At 33.6% G+C, this 19,169-nt stretch overlaps 2 protein-coding genes across 2 annotated transcripts; both read left to right on the top strand.

Annotated features, from left to right (window-relative positions):
* Positions 1-883: 883 nt before the first annotated feature.
* Positions 884-2,507, top strand: LOC134726654 (uncharacterized). Its single transcript, XM_063591064.1, has 3 exons — positions 884-1,113; positions 1,315-1,846; positions 2,172-2,507. Exons 1-3 carry the CDS (start codon positions 884-886, stop codon positions 2,505-2,507), a joined length of 1,098 nt encoding a protein of 365 aa, XP_063447134.1.
* A 2,873-nt stretch (positions 2,508-5,380) lies between these two features.
* On the top strand, positions 5,381-8,305 carry LOC134726653 (uncharacterized). The gene is made up of 2 exons (XM_063591063.1): positions 5,381-5,438; positions 6,638-8,305. Exon 2 carries the CDS (start codon positions 6,641-6,643, stop codon positions 8,303-8,305), a length of 1,665 nt encoding a protein of 554 aa, XP_063447133.1. The 5' UTR covers positions 5,381-5,438; positions 6,638-6,640.
* Positions 8,306-19,169: the final 10,864 nt, after the last annotated feature.

Below are 19,169 nucleotides of genomic sequence, written 5' to 3'. Positions count from 1 at the left end.
TAGTATCATGATTTTTCCAAACATGTGAAAAATTTATGTAGCAAGTAACTGTTCAATCTTTTTAGCAAATCCATTTGTTAATTGCAGGTTGGAACAATATACATCTTTTAGTAAACAATTGTTATCAGATTTTAAGACATGCAACCAGAAGCCAATTGACAGTTTTAAAGCTTCAATAAAAACTGGATACATACCAAGTTCAGCTAGAACTGCTAAATTGACAGCTGATTTATTTACTCCAATTAAAGTTTTGGCAAATTTAATTTGGACTTTGATGGTAGCCAATGACCAATATTTTGACTCTAGATTTGTAATATCTTTTATCAATAAAGAAGTATAGGTTTAACACAAGCATCAAAAAGCTTTATGTGAGGTAATACATTGATATCTTCAGAAAATAACAGTTTTCTAATACAAAATATAGCTTTTGAGGCTTTTTTACAAAGAAGTCTCACTGCCTCTGTAAAACTACCAGATGGTTTAAACAGTATACCAAAATATTTATATTCTGTACAGTGTTCCAAAATATTATCACTAAAAACAAACTTGTCTTTTGTAAGTTTTTTACCTGATTTGTTAAAAATCATAACTTTGGTTTTGTCAAGATTTACTGTTAAATCCCAACTAGTGCAATATAAACTATGTAATCAACAAGAAGCACAGCAAGTGGCCGATACAACAGGGTGAGATGCATGATACTCAAATACAATATACAACAACTAACGAAAACCATTGAAGAATTCAACACATCCCTGTCCCAAGTCAGGAGCCTGTAGTCAAGCAGTGGTTTTAGTTTGTTGTAAATTATATTTTTCCTTCATTGTTTTGTACATAAATATATATTTTAGGCAAAATATAACTTTTATCTTGGAATTTTCAGATCATGGCATCCAGTAAACCTATTCCATGTGGACCTTGTATAGAAGGAAAAGTAAAGACTAAAGCTGACATCTGGTGTTACAACTATGATGAAGGATTGTGTTCAACATGTTCTGGTCATCACAAAAGATCCAAAGGAAAACGTGATCATAAGACTAATGGTATCAAAAGTTATAAACCATCTGTCCAAATTATTGAAACACAATGTGACAAACATGGTCAACAGTTCAACTTGTATTGCCCGAGTCATTTGATGCCTTGCTGTGATGAATGTATTTTCAATAGTCATTCAAAGTGTATGGGAATAAAAAGTTTACCTATAGCATTATAGAAAACCAAGATTGAAAAAAAGAAAGAATCAGTAGAAAAAGATTTCGATTCCATCTTACATCTCTTAGAAAAAATTGTAAATAACAAATCACAAAACATTAAAAGAGGAGAACAAGAATATCAAAGCATTAAAGAATTCATTGTGAAACTTCGCAATGAAATAGATAAACACTTAACCCACCTAGAGAAAAAGATATGTGGAGAGGCAGATACCATCTTGAATCAAGAAAAATCAAAAGCAAGAGATTTAATAGCTGAAATTGGAAGGAAAACAGAAAAACTTAAAGAAAATAAAAGACCAGTTACATACAGTCATACCACACACTTTAAAACTCCAATCATTTTAGGCGTACATCAGATTGAACAACAAGTACATCAATGTCAACGATACATAGATGATCTGGAAAATGACGAAAGGGCAACAGAATTTACCATCAAAATGGAGAAAAACAATGACGTAGAAAAGATAATAAAAAAGTTAGGATCCTTAGGAGAATTAACTGTTGTTAAAACAGATATGGATTTGATGAGAGAGACAGGTGTGAGAAGGGAAGCACAAGTAGAATTACTAGAACAATCAAGCATAAACAACATGACCATGAACATTGAGAAAAAGACAAAGATTAACACGCAGCAGGTGAGTGACATGATTTGTCTGATGGATGGATTACTCCTGATGGCAAACTACTGAAACAGTAACATGTACCGTATGGAGCTATCTGTGTTACACAGACCAATCAGGACACTTTAGCCATAACGATTCCTGCAGAGAGAGCAATTAAGATCTTCAATAAGGTGATTGAAACAGTAATCAAAATTATTTTTTTGATAAATTTTGCTGTGGATTATCATCATCAGATAATTCTCTTGTTGCAGGTTTGGGAGATAATGAAATCCGTATTATGGACTTAGAAGGAAATACACTGAAGTCAATGCAAGTTGAGTGTGCATCATTCCTATAGAACATTGTTTACTGTAATGAAAGAGTAATTTATAGTGACTATCATGGTAATGCAGTATACTGTGTTGATCAATCAGGTAAACAGATCTGGCAATACACACAGGATTTATCAGATCCAAGAGGACTTTGTGCAGATACTTATGGTAATATTTTTGTAGCAGATGTGGGCTCTAATGGAATAATAGTTATATCAAAAGATGGAAAGAAGAGTATAGTACTGTGTAGCGATGGACTGGACAATCCTAAATGTATTTGTTTGAAACAAAATGAGTCTTCAGGTTTTATTTGTGACAAAGCTGGCAAAAACTTGACAAAATTCAATCTATCTTCTAGATAAACTTTACACTGGGGTGTCCAATGATTTTACCATGTCTTTGATACATGTATTAAAACTAATAACTTTTTATTGATATTTATTTCAAAAAATGAGTCCTCGGGTTTTATTTGTGATTACAATACTAACACTTTGACCAAATTCAATTTATCTTCTGAATAGAATAAACACTTAGGAGTCCAATGATATCATTTGACTATGATACACTGTACATGTACTACAACTAACAACTTGTTATGTCTACTTATTAAATATCATACATTGTCAGTAAAGTTAGTTGAGTCTGTCATCAGTTATTTTGGAACATATCCTGTGTTAGATCACTCCATCATGTTTATAATTTTTAACATCTACACTTCTAAAATATTCAGGTCCAATTTAATAGCTGGTATGATGTTAAAACAGAGAATCAAAGAATCAAAGGATTCAATGTAAAATAAGAATAATGTAGGACAGTGTCGTTGATTAAAAATAACACCACTCCGGTCCTATTGTTTTCTACATTTGACCCCTGGTTAGAATATTGACCAGGGTTCAAATTTTAAAAAGTTCAATTTTCTATAAGTCACCAATACCAAATCGTATACATGGAATATGTCACATGATGTTTCGAGTTGATGTAGGAAAACCAAGATGAATTCAAACACAAATAGTCTGAAATGTAAATAACTGTGCACCTTATAATTGCATTTATGACTGAATATGATGACAATATAAATACATAAAAATTTAGGCTAAAACACCCTAGTAGTACTGGTCCTCAAGGTTTGAACAAGTTTGCACACCTTGAAATGTTATATTAAAATTAGGAGATGTGGTATGATTTCCAATGATACAATTATAAATCAAATTGCCTACTTTTTCTTGAATCATAATCAAGTAATAATGAGGAGGATAAGGTCAAATTTACCCTGCCATACAGACATACCTTACAAACATTCCTTTCAGCCAATGTAGTTGACATATTGCTAAATGTACCTGGCAAAGTAACAAAACCATGAAAAAAAAACCAATTGAGCATTGATAATGAGATCAAGTTCATAAGTTCTCTGCCAGACAGACATGTATAACTCTTAATAGTTCCATATACCAAATATAGTTCGACCAATTGTCTAATCTACCAGATACACTGAAAAAATGAAAAAAATAACAATGTTAAAAGAACCGTACACTGAAAAATAGGTCAAGGTCACATGAAACATGCAAGACAGAGGTTTACACTTTATAAAATTTTGTTGTATACACAAGGTATGGTGTCATCTTACCAGATCAGTGTTGGATCCAGTGGGGAGATTGGTTCCTGGGGGGTTAACCACCACCTTTTTTTGGCCAGCCTGCGACTTTTGTCGCAGAAAGCTCAACATAGGGATAGTGATCCTGCGGCGGCTACGGCTGCGGCAGCGGCGGTATAAGCTCACCTCTTAAAAGCTTTATATTTTAGAAGGGGGAAGACATGGATGCTTCATACTTTGTATGTGGATGCCTCATGTTACGAAGTTTCCGTCAGTCACATGTCCAATGTCCTTGACCTCATTTTCATGGTTCAGTGACTACTTGAAAAAAAAGTGAAGTTTTTTTTGTAATGTTAAATTTTCTCTTATAATAAGTAATAGGATAACTATATTTGGTATGTGCATACCTTGCAAGGTCCTCATGCCCGTCAGGCAGTTTTCACTTGACATGACCTCATTTCATGGATCAGTGAACAAGGTTAAGTTTTGGTGGGCAAGTCCATATCGCAGGTACTAAAAGCAACCTTATGTCTGACCTTGACCTCATTTTCATGGTTCAGTGGTTCTAGTTAAGTTTTTGTGTTATGGTCTGTTTTTCTTGGTGTAAGTTAAGTTTATGTGACAGTTGTAATAAAGCTTTATATTTAGGACTATCAACATAAGATCAATGGTTAGTAAAGAAGGCGAGACATTTCAGTGTGTTCACTCTAGTTTTACCAGCAATGCATTTAAATGGGGGCATATAGTCGGAACACACCCTTCCCTCTTTTAAAAATGACTGAAGAAGCAAGACCCTTTTCAATTACCATAAATTATTTTTTTAAATGTTTTTTCAACATAAAATCAATCCATACACCACATAATCATATAGTTTACCTAATGTTTAAATGAACCTACTCATGAAGCTTTAACCCTGATAACTGATATTTCAAGCAGTCACTGAATCTTGAATATGAAGTCAATGACAATGGACAAATGAAAGACAGAATCTTTACAAAATACATAATTTGCATACTATGTATGACAAATGAAATGTATGAAGAATCTAGGTCTTCTACATTTTGAAATATTTAGCTTTATACATTTTACTAATAGTTAATGCTGACATATAAATCCCTGTGTCTCGCAAAAAAACAATTACAACGACTTTTGTGGCAGGCAGGGCAAAAATTATTTAGTTTTACTGGTGAGGCTCATTTGAATATTTATTGACAGGATGATTCCTAAAATGAAACAATTGTTATTGTTGTATAGAAAACATCTATTCTACATATAGACAAGTTTATAACCATAGCAAAATCACACTATAATACAAAATAGCAAATATGTTGTCATACAAATAACAGTGGCGGATCCAGAACTTTCTCTAAAAAGGGGGGGGGGGGTGATTCCCCCCAGGGCCCCCTGGATCTGCCTAGGAATAATACCAGAAACAAAATACATCTAGATTTGTCCAAAAGAAGATTTCTGTATTTAGAAACATTATTAACATCTGGGACTATTATACTAACAGTGTAATAGTCCCAGGTAACATACACCTTTTTCTCTATAAGAACATTTAAATCCTGTAAATGTCTTTATGACAAACAGCTATTTTGAACTTTTATTTTTTGGGTCAGTTACTTTCTCTGCCATTTAAATATTTAATAATTAGGTGAATCAGGTATTAGACATGAAACTTTTGTCATAACAACAGCAACAGGTATTTGGTTAAATTATTAGTTATTTTATTTAATGACTAGGTATAAAATGCAGTATATAAAATATATATAAAAATATAATGTGTATGTAACCTATGTCCATACATTGTAAAAAATATGTCTTATTGTTCAAAGGAGTAAGTTCGGTACGGTCCTAAAATGGCCCCCTTTTTATCGTAAATTTCTAGTTAGGATTTATTGAGCAATATCACAATAAATTATAACTAATACAGTGATTAGATAGGAAATAAACCATTTTGTTGAAAATTTAGGTTCCTTTTATTATGACGTCACAATATAAAAAAGAAGATGTAGTATGATTGCCAATGAGACAACTATCAACAAAAGACCAAAATGACACAGACATTAACAACTACAAGTTGTACTCATATATTATATTTCCACGACAAAATCAATGGAAATAGGCAAATTTCCATAGATTATTGGACAGGAAACATAGAGCTCATACATCGACAACAAAGATCTTTTAAAATAATGTTTGTGAAGACATTTTACATGTCTTATTTGAATATTTAGTTTGTTGACGCCTGTGCTCTATGTTTCCTGGTCCTTAATTTGGTTAAAATCCATCAGATTTTCACCAAGATCTCTTATCTTAACTTTTTTGGCATGTTAAAATCAACGTGTTAGAATTAAACTTTGACAAAAATAGTTCTATTTAACTTTCTCACATGTCTCTAAGTCAACTTAAAACATTTTTTGTCTTGTAACATTCAACTTTATAATCAAGGCCAAATATGGCCCTTACCGAACTAGCTCTTCTATAATCAACAATGTCATCGATCATTTTTACCTGTGTGATTGGGAATTATTATTTAATATTCAAATTAATTTTGTTTTATGACCCCTCTTTTATGTAATCAATAAGAAGCACAGCTTGTGGCCTATACAACAGGGTGAATTAAATGCAAGATAAACAAATAAAATATACAGCAACAAACGACAAACATTGAATCATTCAACAAGTCCCTGTCCCTAGTCAGGAGCCTGTAATTAAGTGACTGGAGTTCGGGTACTTTTTGCTTTCGTTCATTGTTATGTCCATAATTCAGTGTGCTAATTTTCTCCTTTGATGTTTTTACTTTTTTCATTTCGGGCCAAGTATCACCATCCATTCACCATTAACTATTTGGACCTTGACAAAAAATGCAAATATAACTTTTATCTTGGATATTTCCAGGTCATGGCATCCAGTAAACCTATTCCATGTGGACCTTGTATAGAAGGAAAAGTTACCACTAAAGCTGATATCTGGTGTTACAACTGTGATGACGGGTTGTGTTCAACATGTTCTGGTCATCATAAAAGATCTAAAGGAACAAGTGATCATAAGACTATTGGTATCAAAAATTACAAACCATCTATCCAAGCTATTAGAACAGAATGTGACAAACATGGTCAACAGCTTAACTTGTATTGTCCCAGCCATTTGATGCCTTGCTGTGATGAATGTATATCCATTAGTCATTCAAAGTGTACCGGAATAAAAAGTTTAGCCAGTATTGTGGAGAAAACCAAGATTGAAAAATCTAAAGAATCCGTAGAGAAAGATATCAACTCTGTCTTACAACTCTTAGGTAAAATTGTAAATAACAAATCACAAAACATTAAAAGAGGAGAACAAGAATATAAAAGCATTAAAGAATTCATTGTGAAAATTCGTAAGGAAATAGATAAAAATTTAACCCACCTAGAAAAGAAGATCTACCAAGAAGCAGATACCATCTTGAATGAGGAAAAATCAAAAGCCACAAATTTAATCACTGACATTGAAGGAAAACAGAAAAATTTAAAGAAAATGCAAGACCAGTTAGGTACAGTTATGCCACACACTTCAAAACTCCAATCATTTCTAGGTTTACATCAGATAGAACAACAAGTACATCAATGTCAAGGATACATAGATGATCTGGAAAAAGACGACAGGGCAAAAGAATTTACCATCAAAATGGAGCAAAACAATGGAGTAGAAAAGATAATAAAAAAGTTAGGATCCTTAGGAGAATTGACCGTTGTGAAAACAAATATGGATTTAAAGAATAAAACATGTGTTAGTAGGGAAGCACAAGTAGAATCACAAGAACTATTAAACATAAACAACATGACCATGAATATTGAGGAAAGGAGAAAGATCTACATGCAGAGGAGCATTAGTGTCATGATTTGTCTGATGGATGGAAGACTTATAATAGTGGAATTGGATGACAAAGTTAACCTACTTACTCCTGATGGCAAACTACTGAAAAGATTACCTATACCTGGTAGAGCTTTTAATGTTACACAGATCAATCAGACTATTGCCATAACTTATCCTTATGAGAAAGCCATTAAGATCTTCAATATAGAGAATGAAACAGTAACCAAAGTTATCACATTAGATAAAGAATGCTATGGATTATCATCATCAGATAATTCTCTAGTTGTAGGTTTGAATACAAAGGAAATCCGTATTATAGACTTAGAAGGAAATACACTGAAGTCAATACAAGTTAAGAGTTTATCATTACAGCAGAACCTTGTTTACTGTAATGACAGAGTAATCTATAGTGACTATCATGGTAATGCAGTATACTGTGTTGATCAATCAGGTAAACAGATCTGGCAATATGCACAGGATTTATCAGGACCATATGGACTTTGTATAGATACTTATGGTAACATTATTGTAGCAGACTCAAAATCTCAAAGAATAATAGGTATATCAAAAGATGGAAAGGATAGTAAAGTACTGCTTAGTGATGGATTGAAGTATCCTAGATGTATTTGTTTGAAACAAAACGAGTCTTCAGGTTTTATTTGTGATGGTAGTGGCACATACTTGGCAAAATTCAATCTATCTTCCAGATGAAATATACACTAAGGAGTCAAATGATATCTCATGACTATGATACACTGTACATGTACTATTACTAACAATTTTTTATTTATATTTATTTAATGTAATACAGAATTAGTATACTTAGTTGAGATTGCCATCAGTTATTTAAGAACATATCCGGTGTTAATATCTCACAATTATCTTGAAAATCTATACTACTAAAATAATGAGGTCCAATTTGTTAGTCGGCATGTTGTAAAATCAGTAAATCAAAGAATTCAACTATTTATTTTTAACTAATATAGGGCAATGGCTTCGATTAAAAATTAAACCATTCCGGCCCTTCTGTTTTCTACAGTTTTCTGTTGACCCCAGGTATATGGAAAATTAAAGAGGGTTCAATTTCCATATAACACGTCACCAGGTCAAATCAGTTGTCAAGACCAATAGTATCTAACACGTGTAGTCTCCTGTTGAAGTAAGAAAACCAAGACAGGTTCAAACAATAACAGTTTGAATGCAGAGAAAACTGTAAACCTCATCAGCATGACATTTATCAGACGACAATCCATGCTAAAATTGATCCTGTGAGTTTATCAGGAGCAAAAAATTTAATTTCATCAACAGAATTATAAACCCTGATGTGTTTTTGTACTTTTGGTCCTAGACATTCAAGGCAAGTTTGAACACACTGAAATGTTTTATAACATCTATAAAATAAAGAGATGAGGTATGATTGCCAATCAGACAACTATTCGTCAAAGTTGCCTGCTTGTTCTTAAATTATCATTAAATAATAATGAGGGAGTAAAGGTCAAATGTATCCTGCCGTACAGACATGTTCACCTTACAAATATGTCATCCAATAAATATAGTTGACCCGTTGCTTAATGTACCTGATAAACTGAAGAAAAATAATATTTTACCAATGAACCATGAAAACGAGGTCAAGGTCATATGAACCCTGCCAGACAGACATAATACACCTTACAATTCTTGTATACACAAGATATGGTCGACTTACTGCTTATAGTATCTGATTAACAGACAAAGCTATGAAAACTGAAAATGGACCAATGATGCATGAAAATGAGGTCAAGGTCAGATGAACCTTGCCTGATGCACAAGTAGAACTTATAATAATTACATACACCAAATAAAGATGAGCAATTTCTTAATGAATCTGATAAACTGGGATAACATGAAAAAAGTAACATTGACCACTGAACCATAAAAATGAGGTCAAGGTCGTGAAAACCTGCCAAACATGTACACCTTACAATCATTCGATTGCTTATAGTGCACCAGAAAAAGACCAAACTTCAAAAACTAGATTTGTTTAAAAAAAAACATAAAATAAAGGTTAAGGTCAGATGAACCATGCGTGTCTGACATTTTACATATTACAATCCTTCTTTATGCAAAATGTATTAAACCTATTGTTCATAGTATCTGGGATACAGACTTGACCACCAAACTTTAACATTCATAACTTTCTATGAAATGATGATAAATTAAGGTAAGGTGAACCATGTCTGATAGATGTGTAGATGTTGCAAGGAAGCCATATAGCAAGTATGTATTACTCATAAAAAGTTGGAAATTCCCATCAGAAGAAAAAAAACAACACATAAAGCGTTATGCAAAAAGTTGACGATGTCACTGCCGTCTCACAGTCACAGTCGAGACAAAAATGGCTACCAACTCATGACTTTTATATAGACTTTAATGTACTGTAAATTCAGATATTGATGCGAGGTATTTGTTACTGCGAAAAATGCGACAGAGTTGTCAACGCAATAATTTAAACTCGCATTTTTAAATGCTTTATATGAATTAAACAGGATTTTTCTCAAACTTGTAAAAAATTAAAACTGAATTTACAGTAACTGACTTTTAGCTTACCAGAGCTGGTGATTCCACATAGTTCTCTAACTTGGTGTGACTTAATTCTAAACTGATGACATTCAGTAACCTTGACCCTTCCGTATTCTCATTATACTGGACCCAGTCTCTCATGGACATCTCAATTTCTTTATGTGTATTGACATCCATAACATCAAGCATCCGACGACTCCCTGTAAATAAATATAATAATCAGGAGTTTTCAAATGTGTCAATTTACAAATACCTGTATTTCTTTGTTACAGGTAGATAGAAACTGTTCATTTTTGTGCTATAAAATTGATCATTAAACAGATATTTTGAAAAAAAATCTCTGACTGATGAAAGCCAATATTAGAATTCTTTATTGCTACTCCTGTTTAAGGTCATAAGAAACCTCATATTAAAAAAAATATGCATATGTTTTTATAACCAAATGGATATATATAATTTTCATTATACAACTTAATTATGTGCATATACTTTTTTCTGAGGAAAATTCTGTACCCTTCTGTAGCCATTTTTGTACGAATTTTTCAAACCTCTGGCCTCAATTGTATCAAACTACAGATATAATGAATAATATAGATAGGCCATTTATTCCAAGGGGAAACTTGATGCAAAGCATTATTTTTTACTGTTTCATTGCATTTGATAGAAAAAGAAGACTTTGTGGCAAATAAATCAAGATTTTTATAGAAAATCAACAGCCTTTAATACAAAGATTGTTGTTATAAAATTTGAAACATAAATTACTCACTTGATTTTCTATGATGTGCTAGTGTTTTTTTTACAAAAAGTTCTAAGCAACCTGTAAATTCCAAAACACCTCGTGCTGAGTCACTAAAGTCGAGCGCATCCTAAGGGAGCTACCATTTGATTTTTATTGTGGGGGGCTAGGATGAACAATTTTGTCCTGCTTTTTTTTTTAGTTGTAATCTCTGTCCTGCCTTTTTATTTTTTACTCTATTCGGTCCTGCCTTTTTTTTACTAGTTTATCCTGACTTTTTTTACCCAAATTGTCATCCTGCCTTTTTTTTTTGCCAAGATGCTCATCCTGCCTTTTTTTTACTCAAAACTCCTGTCCTGCCTATTTTTTTCAAATTTCATCCTAGCCCCCGAGTACAAGGATAAAGGCTGGGGATTTTCTATAAAAATCTTGATTTATTTGCCACAAAGTCCTCTTTTTCTATTAAATGCAATGGAACAGTAAAAAAAAATGCTTTGCATCAAGTTTCCCCTTGGAATATGTACACAATGACCTATCTCTATTATTCATTATATCTGTAGTTTTGATACAATTGAAGTTTAAAAAGTTCGTACAAAAATGGCTACAGAAGGGTACATAAACCTTAATTTGTCCACATTAAGTTAGAAGAAGTTTAATTATTTGTAATTGTTTGCTTCCAAGAAGCAGTTCGCCGACATATTTTCCGTATGCATAGTGACCCGAGCGTAACCCTCCTCGTAAAAATCCGGTGACCACAATACGCATGGATCTGTCATTGAAATAAACAAATATCTGATTATACATGTTAAACACGTGCTCAATACCCATGCTTTTTGTGATTTGTTTACTATAAGGTGACAATCGGTAAATCTCGGCTTCAAAACACGACATTTAATGAGCAGCCATGTTTGTTAAATCATAACAAACAGAGAGAAAAAAAATTGACGATTATATAAAAGAGGGACGAAAGATACCAAAAGGACAGTCAAACTCGTAAATCTAAAACAAACTGACAACGCCATGGCTAAAAATGAAAAAGACAAACAGAAAAACAATAGTACACATGACCCAACATAGAAAGCTAAAGAATAAACAACACGAACCCCACCAAAAACTAGGGGTGATCTCAGGTGCTCCGGAAGGGTAAGCAGATCCTGCTCCACATGCGGCACCGGTCGTGTTGCTTATGTGATTAAAAATCCGGTAAATAGTCTAATTCGGTAGGTCAAATTCATGAAAGGGAAGGGGACTGCAGTTACGACGTAAGGAACACATCCGATATCATCTGTGAAACGGTTATTCCATAACGGTCAACCAACTCGTGATGGCGTCCGTAAAATTTACGAAGGGATGATTTCAACTTCACCATTTGGAACTCTTGGTTTTATAGCTTCCTTGTGAGCAGTAACCCTCTATCAAGAAAATCATGATAGGAAATGCAAGCACGGGAATATCGTATCGATTGGGAGATATATATCCCGTATGCAGGTGCTGCTGGAATGTTGCTACTTAGAAATGGAAAGTTCACAATTGGAAAGCTGAAATCATCTCTTTTGTCGTAAAGTTTTGTCTTCAACCGACCCTCATTGTCAATTTCTAGATGTAAGTCAAGATATGAAGCCGACTTAACTGTATCTGTAGTATCCGTTATCTCCAATTCGATGGGATAGATGCGATCCACATAGTCACCAAATTTTGAATTGTTTAGTGAAAGAACGTCATCTATATAGCGGAAAGTAGAGTTAAAGGATATTTTATCTTTCTTCCTAAGAAGTTCCTGCATGAAGTCAGCCTCATAATAATAAAGAAACAAGTCAGCAAGTAGAGGGGCACAGTTTGTTCCCATTGGGATGCAGACAGTCTGTTGAAAAACACGTCCTCCGAACGTAACAAATATGTTGTCAATCAAGAAATCGAGCATCTTGATAATATCGCTTTCAGAGAATTTTTTGTTTGAATCAGAATGATTCTTTACAAAGTAGGATTTATCCCTCCCTAACCCAAGTTCTTGTATCTACGTTGGCCATTCTTTTTTATGAAGCAAAGTAATAACAATTCTATTAATTTGTCTTTTAGTTTGGAATGTGTTATACTTGTGTAAAGAGTAGAAAAGTCAAATGTTTTAATCCTGTTACAAGATGAAAGAGAGTTAGATTGTATGTACTCTAAAAGATCTTTGGAATTTTTAAGTATCCACATCTGATTCACGCCACCTCTAGAATAGGCAGTTTCACAATAAATTTGAAGCCCGTCTTTGATTGCTGATAAAATGGATGTTAATAATTTAGAAAGGGGTTTCGTGGAGCACTTGGAAGACCCACCAATATACCGTTGTTTGTAAGGACACTTATGTAGTTTAGGTATCCAATACATTGATGGTAGATCCAGTTCTTCATCTTTGGTTGAAATACCAAAGGAACAAAGAACAGACCTATGATTATCCAGGATTTCCTCTTTGGTAAGTGTCGTGAGGGTATATGTTGGGTTTCCAAGTGAATTGTCTATACCTAATTCGTTTATCAAGCAATTAATGTAATAACTTTTACAGACAAAAACGATGTTATTTGGGGCTTTGTCTGCGGGGACAACAACATATTTATCATGGAGGTGAGATAGGTGTTTAGCAACATTTGGATCTTTGAAGATTGACGTAGCATGGCATTGATGGACCCATTCAGTTTCTTAATTCTGATTTGTATTAACGACCTCACTTGCCTTAATCCATTCGGATAGAGTGTCTACGTCTTCCTTCTCGCGCTTAGCCCATTGTCTGGCATAATCCTCGACTGAATCCATCAAAATTCGGTTAAAAGCCATCGTGGTGTTATATACAATTAAAACTGAAATATCTAACATGAAGCAGGTGTCTGGAGACTGTCTTTGAATCCTTCCAAAGTGGAAGCTGTGATCATGGTGCCGACAGCAGATGGTAGTTCCTTCCACATACGAATTGCAGATGGGGCAATAGGCGTAATTGTTTCTCCATAGGCGGTAATGGTCACGTTTTCTTCTGTTGCTCAGCCCATATCGTAAACTTGTATATGTATGATGGCTTGTTTCGAAGCTGAGACATTTTTTTACATATGTGGTTTTAAATTTTCGAGGTACGAAGTGTGATTCATTTTCCCGTAAATTAGCAAACCCCGAGTATCCTTTTGGGATGTGGCTCCTCATGGTGAAAAATCCCATTTTTAACACAATAAGTTCTTTAAAAATTTAATACTTTGAACACATTTAATAGCTCCATAGTTTTTACACATTTATTCTGTGTTCCCTTACTTTCTAAATTAACACAAATGGTTCAGCTCAGTCATTTGTTTATCATAGAAATGACTGTGTCATATATCACTACACAGAGATTTTTTGTTTACACGTGACTTTTGAGTCCCTCATTTCAAGGCGCATTAGGGATATTGTCCCAGATGGAAACCAGATGCTCCTCAGGGCGCAGCTTTATACGACCGCAGAGGTTGAACCCTCAACGGTTGGGGCATGTATGGACACAACATTCAAGCTAGATTCATCTCTAAATTTGGATTGTGATTAAATAGTTGACACAGCATAGGTTTCTGACACAGAATGAATGTGGTCTAATGAACATAAAAAATTTGTTTTGCCTTTAAGCAATTCACTATGCTGTTGAATATTAACCTCTCACAAAAATATTTGAAGAAATTTTCTTTATATTTATGAAATCTGAAATGAGAAAAATTTTTTTTTCACATCCCCCTTTACCTTATTCCAAAACTGATCTCAATTTGAATTTCTAATGGTGTTTGCAACAATAACTGCTCATTTAAATACATCGTAAAATATTAAAATGTAAAAAAAAAGTGCTTGTTATCACTGAATGGTAAATATTGTTTTAATTTGTCAGTTGGTAGTAAAAGTGAAAATACATTTTATATTGTATAAAACAATGATTTAAGTTGATTCAACTACTATTCTGGACAAAGAAAGATTACTCCAATTGAAAATTTCTTGCTATTGCACAATATTGTGCAATTAGATATTTCTTGATATTGCGCAATACTGAGCAATTGAAAATACTTGCTATTGCACAATACTGTGCAATTGAAGATTTCTTGCTATTGCATAATACTGTACAATTGAAGATTTCTTGCTATTGCTAAAAACTGTGCAATTGAAAATTTCTTGCTATTGCACAATACTTAATATAATAATTTTGAATCCTGATTTGGGCCAACTTGAAAACTGGGCCCATAATCAAAAATATAAGTACATGTTTAGATTCAGCATATCAAAGAACCCCAAGGATTCAATTTTTGTTAAAATCAAACTAAGTTTAATTTTGGACCCTTTGGACCTTAATGTAGACCAATTTGAAAACGGGACCAAAAATTAAGAAACTACATACACAGTTAGATTCGGCATATCAAAGAACCCCAATTATTCAATTTTTGATGAAATTAAACTAAGATTAGTTTTGGTCCCTTTGGGCCCCTTATTCCCAACCTGTTGGGACCAAAACTCCCAAAATAAATCCCAACCTTCCTTTAATGGTCATAAACCTTGTGTTTAAATTTCATAGATTTCTATTTACTTATACTAAAGTTATGGTGCGAAAACCAAGAAAAATGCTTATTTGGGCCCCTTTTTGGCCCCTAATTCCTAAACTGTTGGGACCAAAACTCCCAAAATCAATCCCAAAGTTCCTTTTGTGTTCATTAACCTTGTGCTTGAATTTCATTGATTTCTATTCACTTATACTAAAGTTATTGTGCAAAAACCAAGAATAATGCTTATTTTGGGCCCTTTTTTGGCCCCTAATTCCTAAACAGTTTGAACCAAAACTTACAAAATCAATCCCAACCTTCCTTTTATGGTCATAAACCTTGTGTGTAAATTTCATAGATTTTTATTTACTTAAACTAAAGTTATAGTGCGAAAACCAAAAGTATTCGGACGACGACAGCGACGCCAACGTGATACCAATATACGACCAAAAATTAAAATTTTTGCAGTCGTATAAAAACTTAGTACATGTTTAGATTCAGCATATCAAAGAACCCCAAGAATTCTTTTTTTTTTTTTAAATCAAACTAAGTTTAATTTTGGACCCTTTGGACCTTAATGTAGACCAATTCAAAAACTGGACCAAAAACTATGAATCTAAAAACAAGGTTAGATTCGGCATATCAACGAACCTCCATAGTTCAATTTTTTACCCTTGTTCCTCAACTTTTGAAACCAAAACTCCCAAAATCAATCCCAACCTTCCTTTTGTGGTCATAAACTTTGTGTTTAAATTTCATAGATTTCTATTTACTTATACTACAGTTATTGTGCGAAAAAACAAGAAAAAAATCTTATTGGACCCTTTTTTGGCCCCTAATTCTTAAACTGTTGGGACCAAAACTTCCAAAAACAAAACCCAACCTTCCGTTTGTTGTCATAAACCTTGTGTTTAAATTTCAGATTTCTATTAACTTATACTAAAGTTACAGTGCGAAAACGGCTTCAGAGGACGATGATGCCAACATCATACCAATATACGACCACTCAAACTTGTTCATTATCACTGAACTAGTATATATTTGTTTAGGGGCCAGCTGAAGGACGCCTCCGGGTGCGGGAATTTCTCGCTACATTGAAGACCTGTTGGTGACCTTCTGCTGTTGTTTTTTATTTGGTCGGGTTGTTGTCTCTTTGACACATTCCCCATTTCCATTCTCAATTTTATTGTGTTTAAATTTCATAGATTTCTATTAACTTATACTAAAGTTACAGTGCGAAAACGTCTTCAGAGGACGATGACGCCAACGTCATACCAATATACGACCACTCAAACTTGTGTTTTAATTTCATAGATTTCTATTAACTTATACTAAATTTAAAGTGTGAAAATTTCTTCAGAGGACGATGACGCCAACGTCATACCAATATACGACCACTCAAACTTGTGTTTAAATTTCATAGATTTCTATTAACTTATAATAAAGTTATAGTGCGAAAACCAAATGTCTTCAGACGATGATGACGCCAACGTCGTTCCAATATACGACCACTCAAATTTTGTGGTCATATAAAAAGGAAGAAGTAATTATTTACGGGCAATAACTCTTATATGTAGATCTTGGCTTGCTGATAATTTTTGTTTGCCTGTATTGTACCTGATAATGCCTTCTCTGGCTGCAACATGAAAATTGGTTTAATTTTTTGGTGGAGAGTTAAGTGCTGGAAAACATGTAAAACCTGTAAATCAGTGGCTGGTTACAGTCTGAAACTTTTGTCTCATCCGCAACAGAAGTCACAGGAGGCGAGGCATTAGTTAGCTTTACTAGCAATGCCGTCAATTATTTTAATGTTTTTATCTTAGTTTGATAGGAACTACTTGTGATAGATCTGACAATGCCATTTTGTATAAAGAACCTTTCAGTTTGTCATCCATTTCTAGGTCCTGTTCCCTAGATCATTGTCCATTAAATTCATGGACAATTTTGCTGTCAACAAGTCTTTCTGAATTTACTGCCAAAAGACTAGACAAATAGTAAATTATTTTGTAATTTATCAGCTCTTGGTTCTCTTGTTTCAACTTTTAAGACCTTTCATAGCAAACTATATGGTATGGTCTTCGCTTGGTGTTTAAGGCCCTGCAGCTTCTTACATCCACAGCAATTGGACTCAGGTAGATAGTTGTCGTTGACAGTCATACCACATCTAATTTTACTATACTGGTACATAATCATTTTAGGTCAACACCTCTAATATGATTCCACAACGATTCCAGTCATTTTAAGTTTTGTTTTAAATCATCCTTTGCTATCATATTTGGTGTAAATAGTTTCTATTTTAGCTTACAGGGTAACAATGACCAATGAACACTGAAAATGAGGTCATGGTCATGTTATACCTGTATATTGACATATCTGTCAATCATATAATCATTCCATACACCAAATGTAGTTTAAATATTGCTTATAATTTTAGAAAACAAACCGAAGCACTAATACTGAACTTTTAAACCACTGAAGCATGCAAATGAGATCAGGTCACATGACATATTGGCCTCCATGAAATGTACACCATTTCATTAATCAAATATAGATCTATTGACAGCTATTGTTTACTATAAAGTGACAATCTGTAAAGTACAGCTTCAAAACTCGATAATTTATGAGCTTTCATATTTTCACAACATAACAGACTGAGAGAAAAAAAAAGAACCATTAGGCCAGGTCATCTACCTTCTTAAATATTAAGTAATTAACTGATCCATGAAGTGAGGTGCAGGTTAAGAAGAACTGTCTGACAGACATGAGGACCTTGCAAGGTAAGCACATTCTAATTTATTATAAAGAAATTGAACATAACAAAATTCAGATGGAAACTTCATAACATAAAGCTCCTATATACAAAGTATAAAGCATCCAGGTCATCTACCTTCTTAAATATTAAGTTTTTATGTGGTCAAGTTAACATAGCCGCTGGATCACTATCCCCTATGTCTCCCTTTCTGTATTGCAAGCTTAACAAAGTTGTGAACCTTTCATCAAATTACTTTTCCAAATCTATAACCTGTTCAAAAAGTTTGTAATGGCATGCAACATGTGAAATATTTAAGGTCTTTCCTCTCCGCGAGGAAAGACCTTATTGTTTTTCGCATGTTTTTTTTTTTTTTTTCATCCAGCATTTGTTTGACATGGCCTCCCCTCGTTTCTATTGGAGTTATCAAACCCAAATATGGACCATCGGTAGACCTCATTATGAAGTATTACCAGATGAGGCTGTGTAGGATTTCATCATCCCCTTTAGAAGTTATCTCCCTTTTATTGATTTTTTTCAACATGGCCCCCCTCGTTGTTTTTGAAGATATCATGATCTTATTTGGACAATAGGTACATCTCATCATGATGTATTACCATATGAGGCTGCATAGAATTTCATCATCCCCTTTGAGAGTTATTTCCCCTTGAAACAATTTCTTTCCTTTGCTCATTTCTCAAAAAATGTTAGAGATAGAATCGATTTGAAAACGGCAACATGTACAGGAACAGATGGCAATGTTAATGAACATATACAATCATTTTGTTATTAACCCTTATAAGGAGTTATTCCCCTTGAAAAATTGTATACAATTTTAGATAAAATCTATTTCGAGAACTGGAAGTCGTAGAGACTTGGGACCTTCACCAATAATCTTTAATTCATGTGACCTTCAATATGCATCCAAAGTCAAAGGTCACAGAGTGCAAAAAAAAATTACGCTGCAATTTCAAGCTTACATATTAGGAAAACGATAAGACTTTGCTGCCTACA

The sequence above is a fragment of the Mytilus trossulus genome, chromosome 7 (genome assembly GCF_036588685.1).
Source record: "Mytilus trossulus isolate FHL-02 chromosome 7, PNRI_Mtr1.1.1.hap1, whole genome shotgun sequence".
In the NCBI taxonomy this organism is placed as follows: domain Eukaryota; kingdom Metazoa; phylum Mollusca; class Bivalvia; order Mytilida; family Mytilidae; genus Mytilus; species Mytilus trossulus.
Note: the sequence above shows the minus strand (reverse complement) of the source record. Positions and strands in the feature narration are given on the sequence as shown.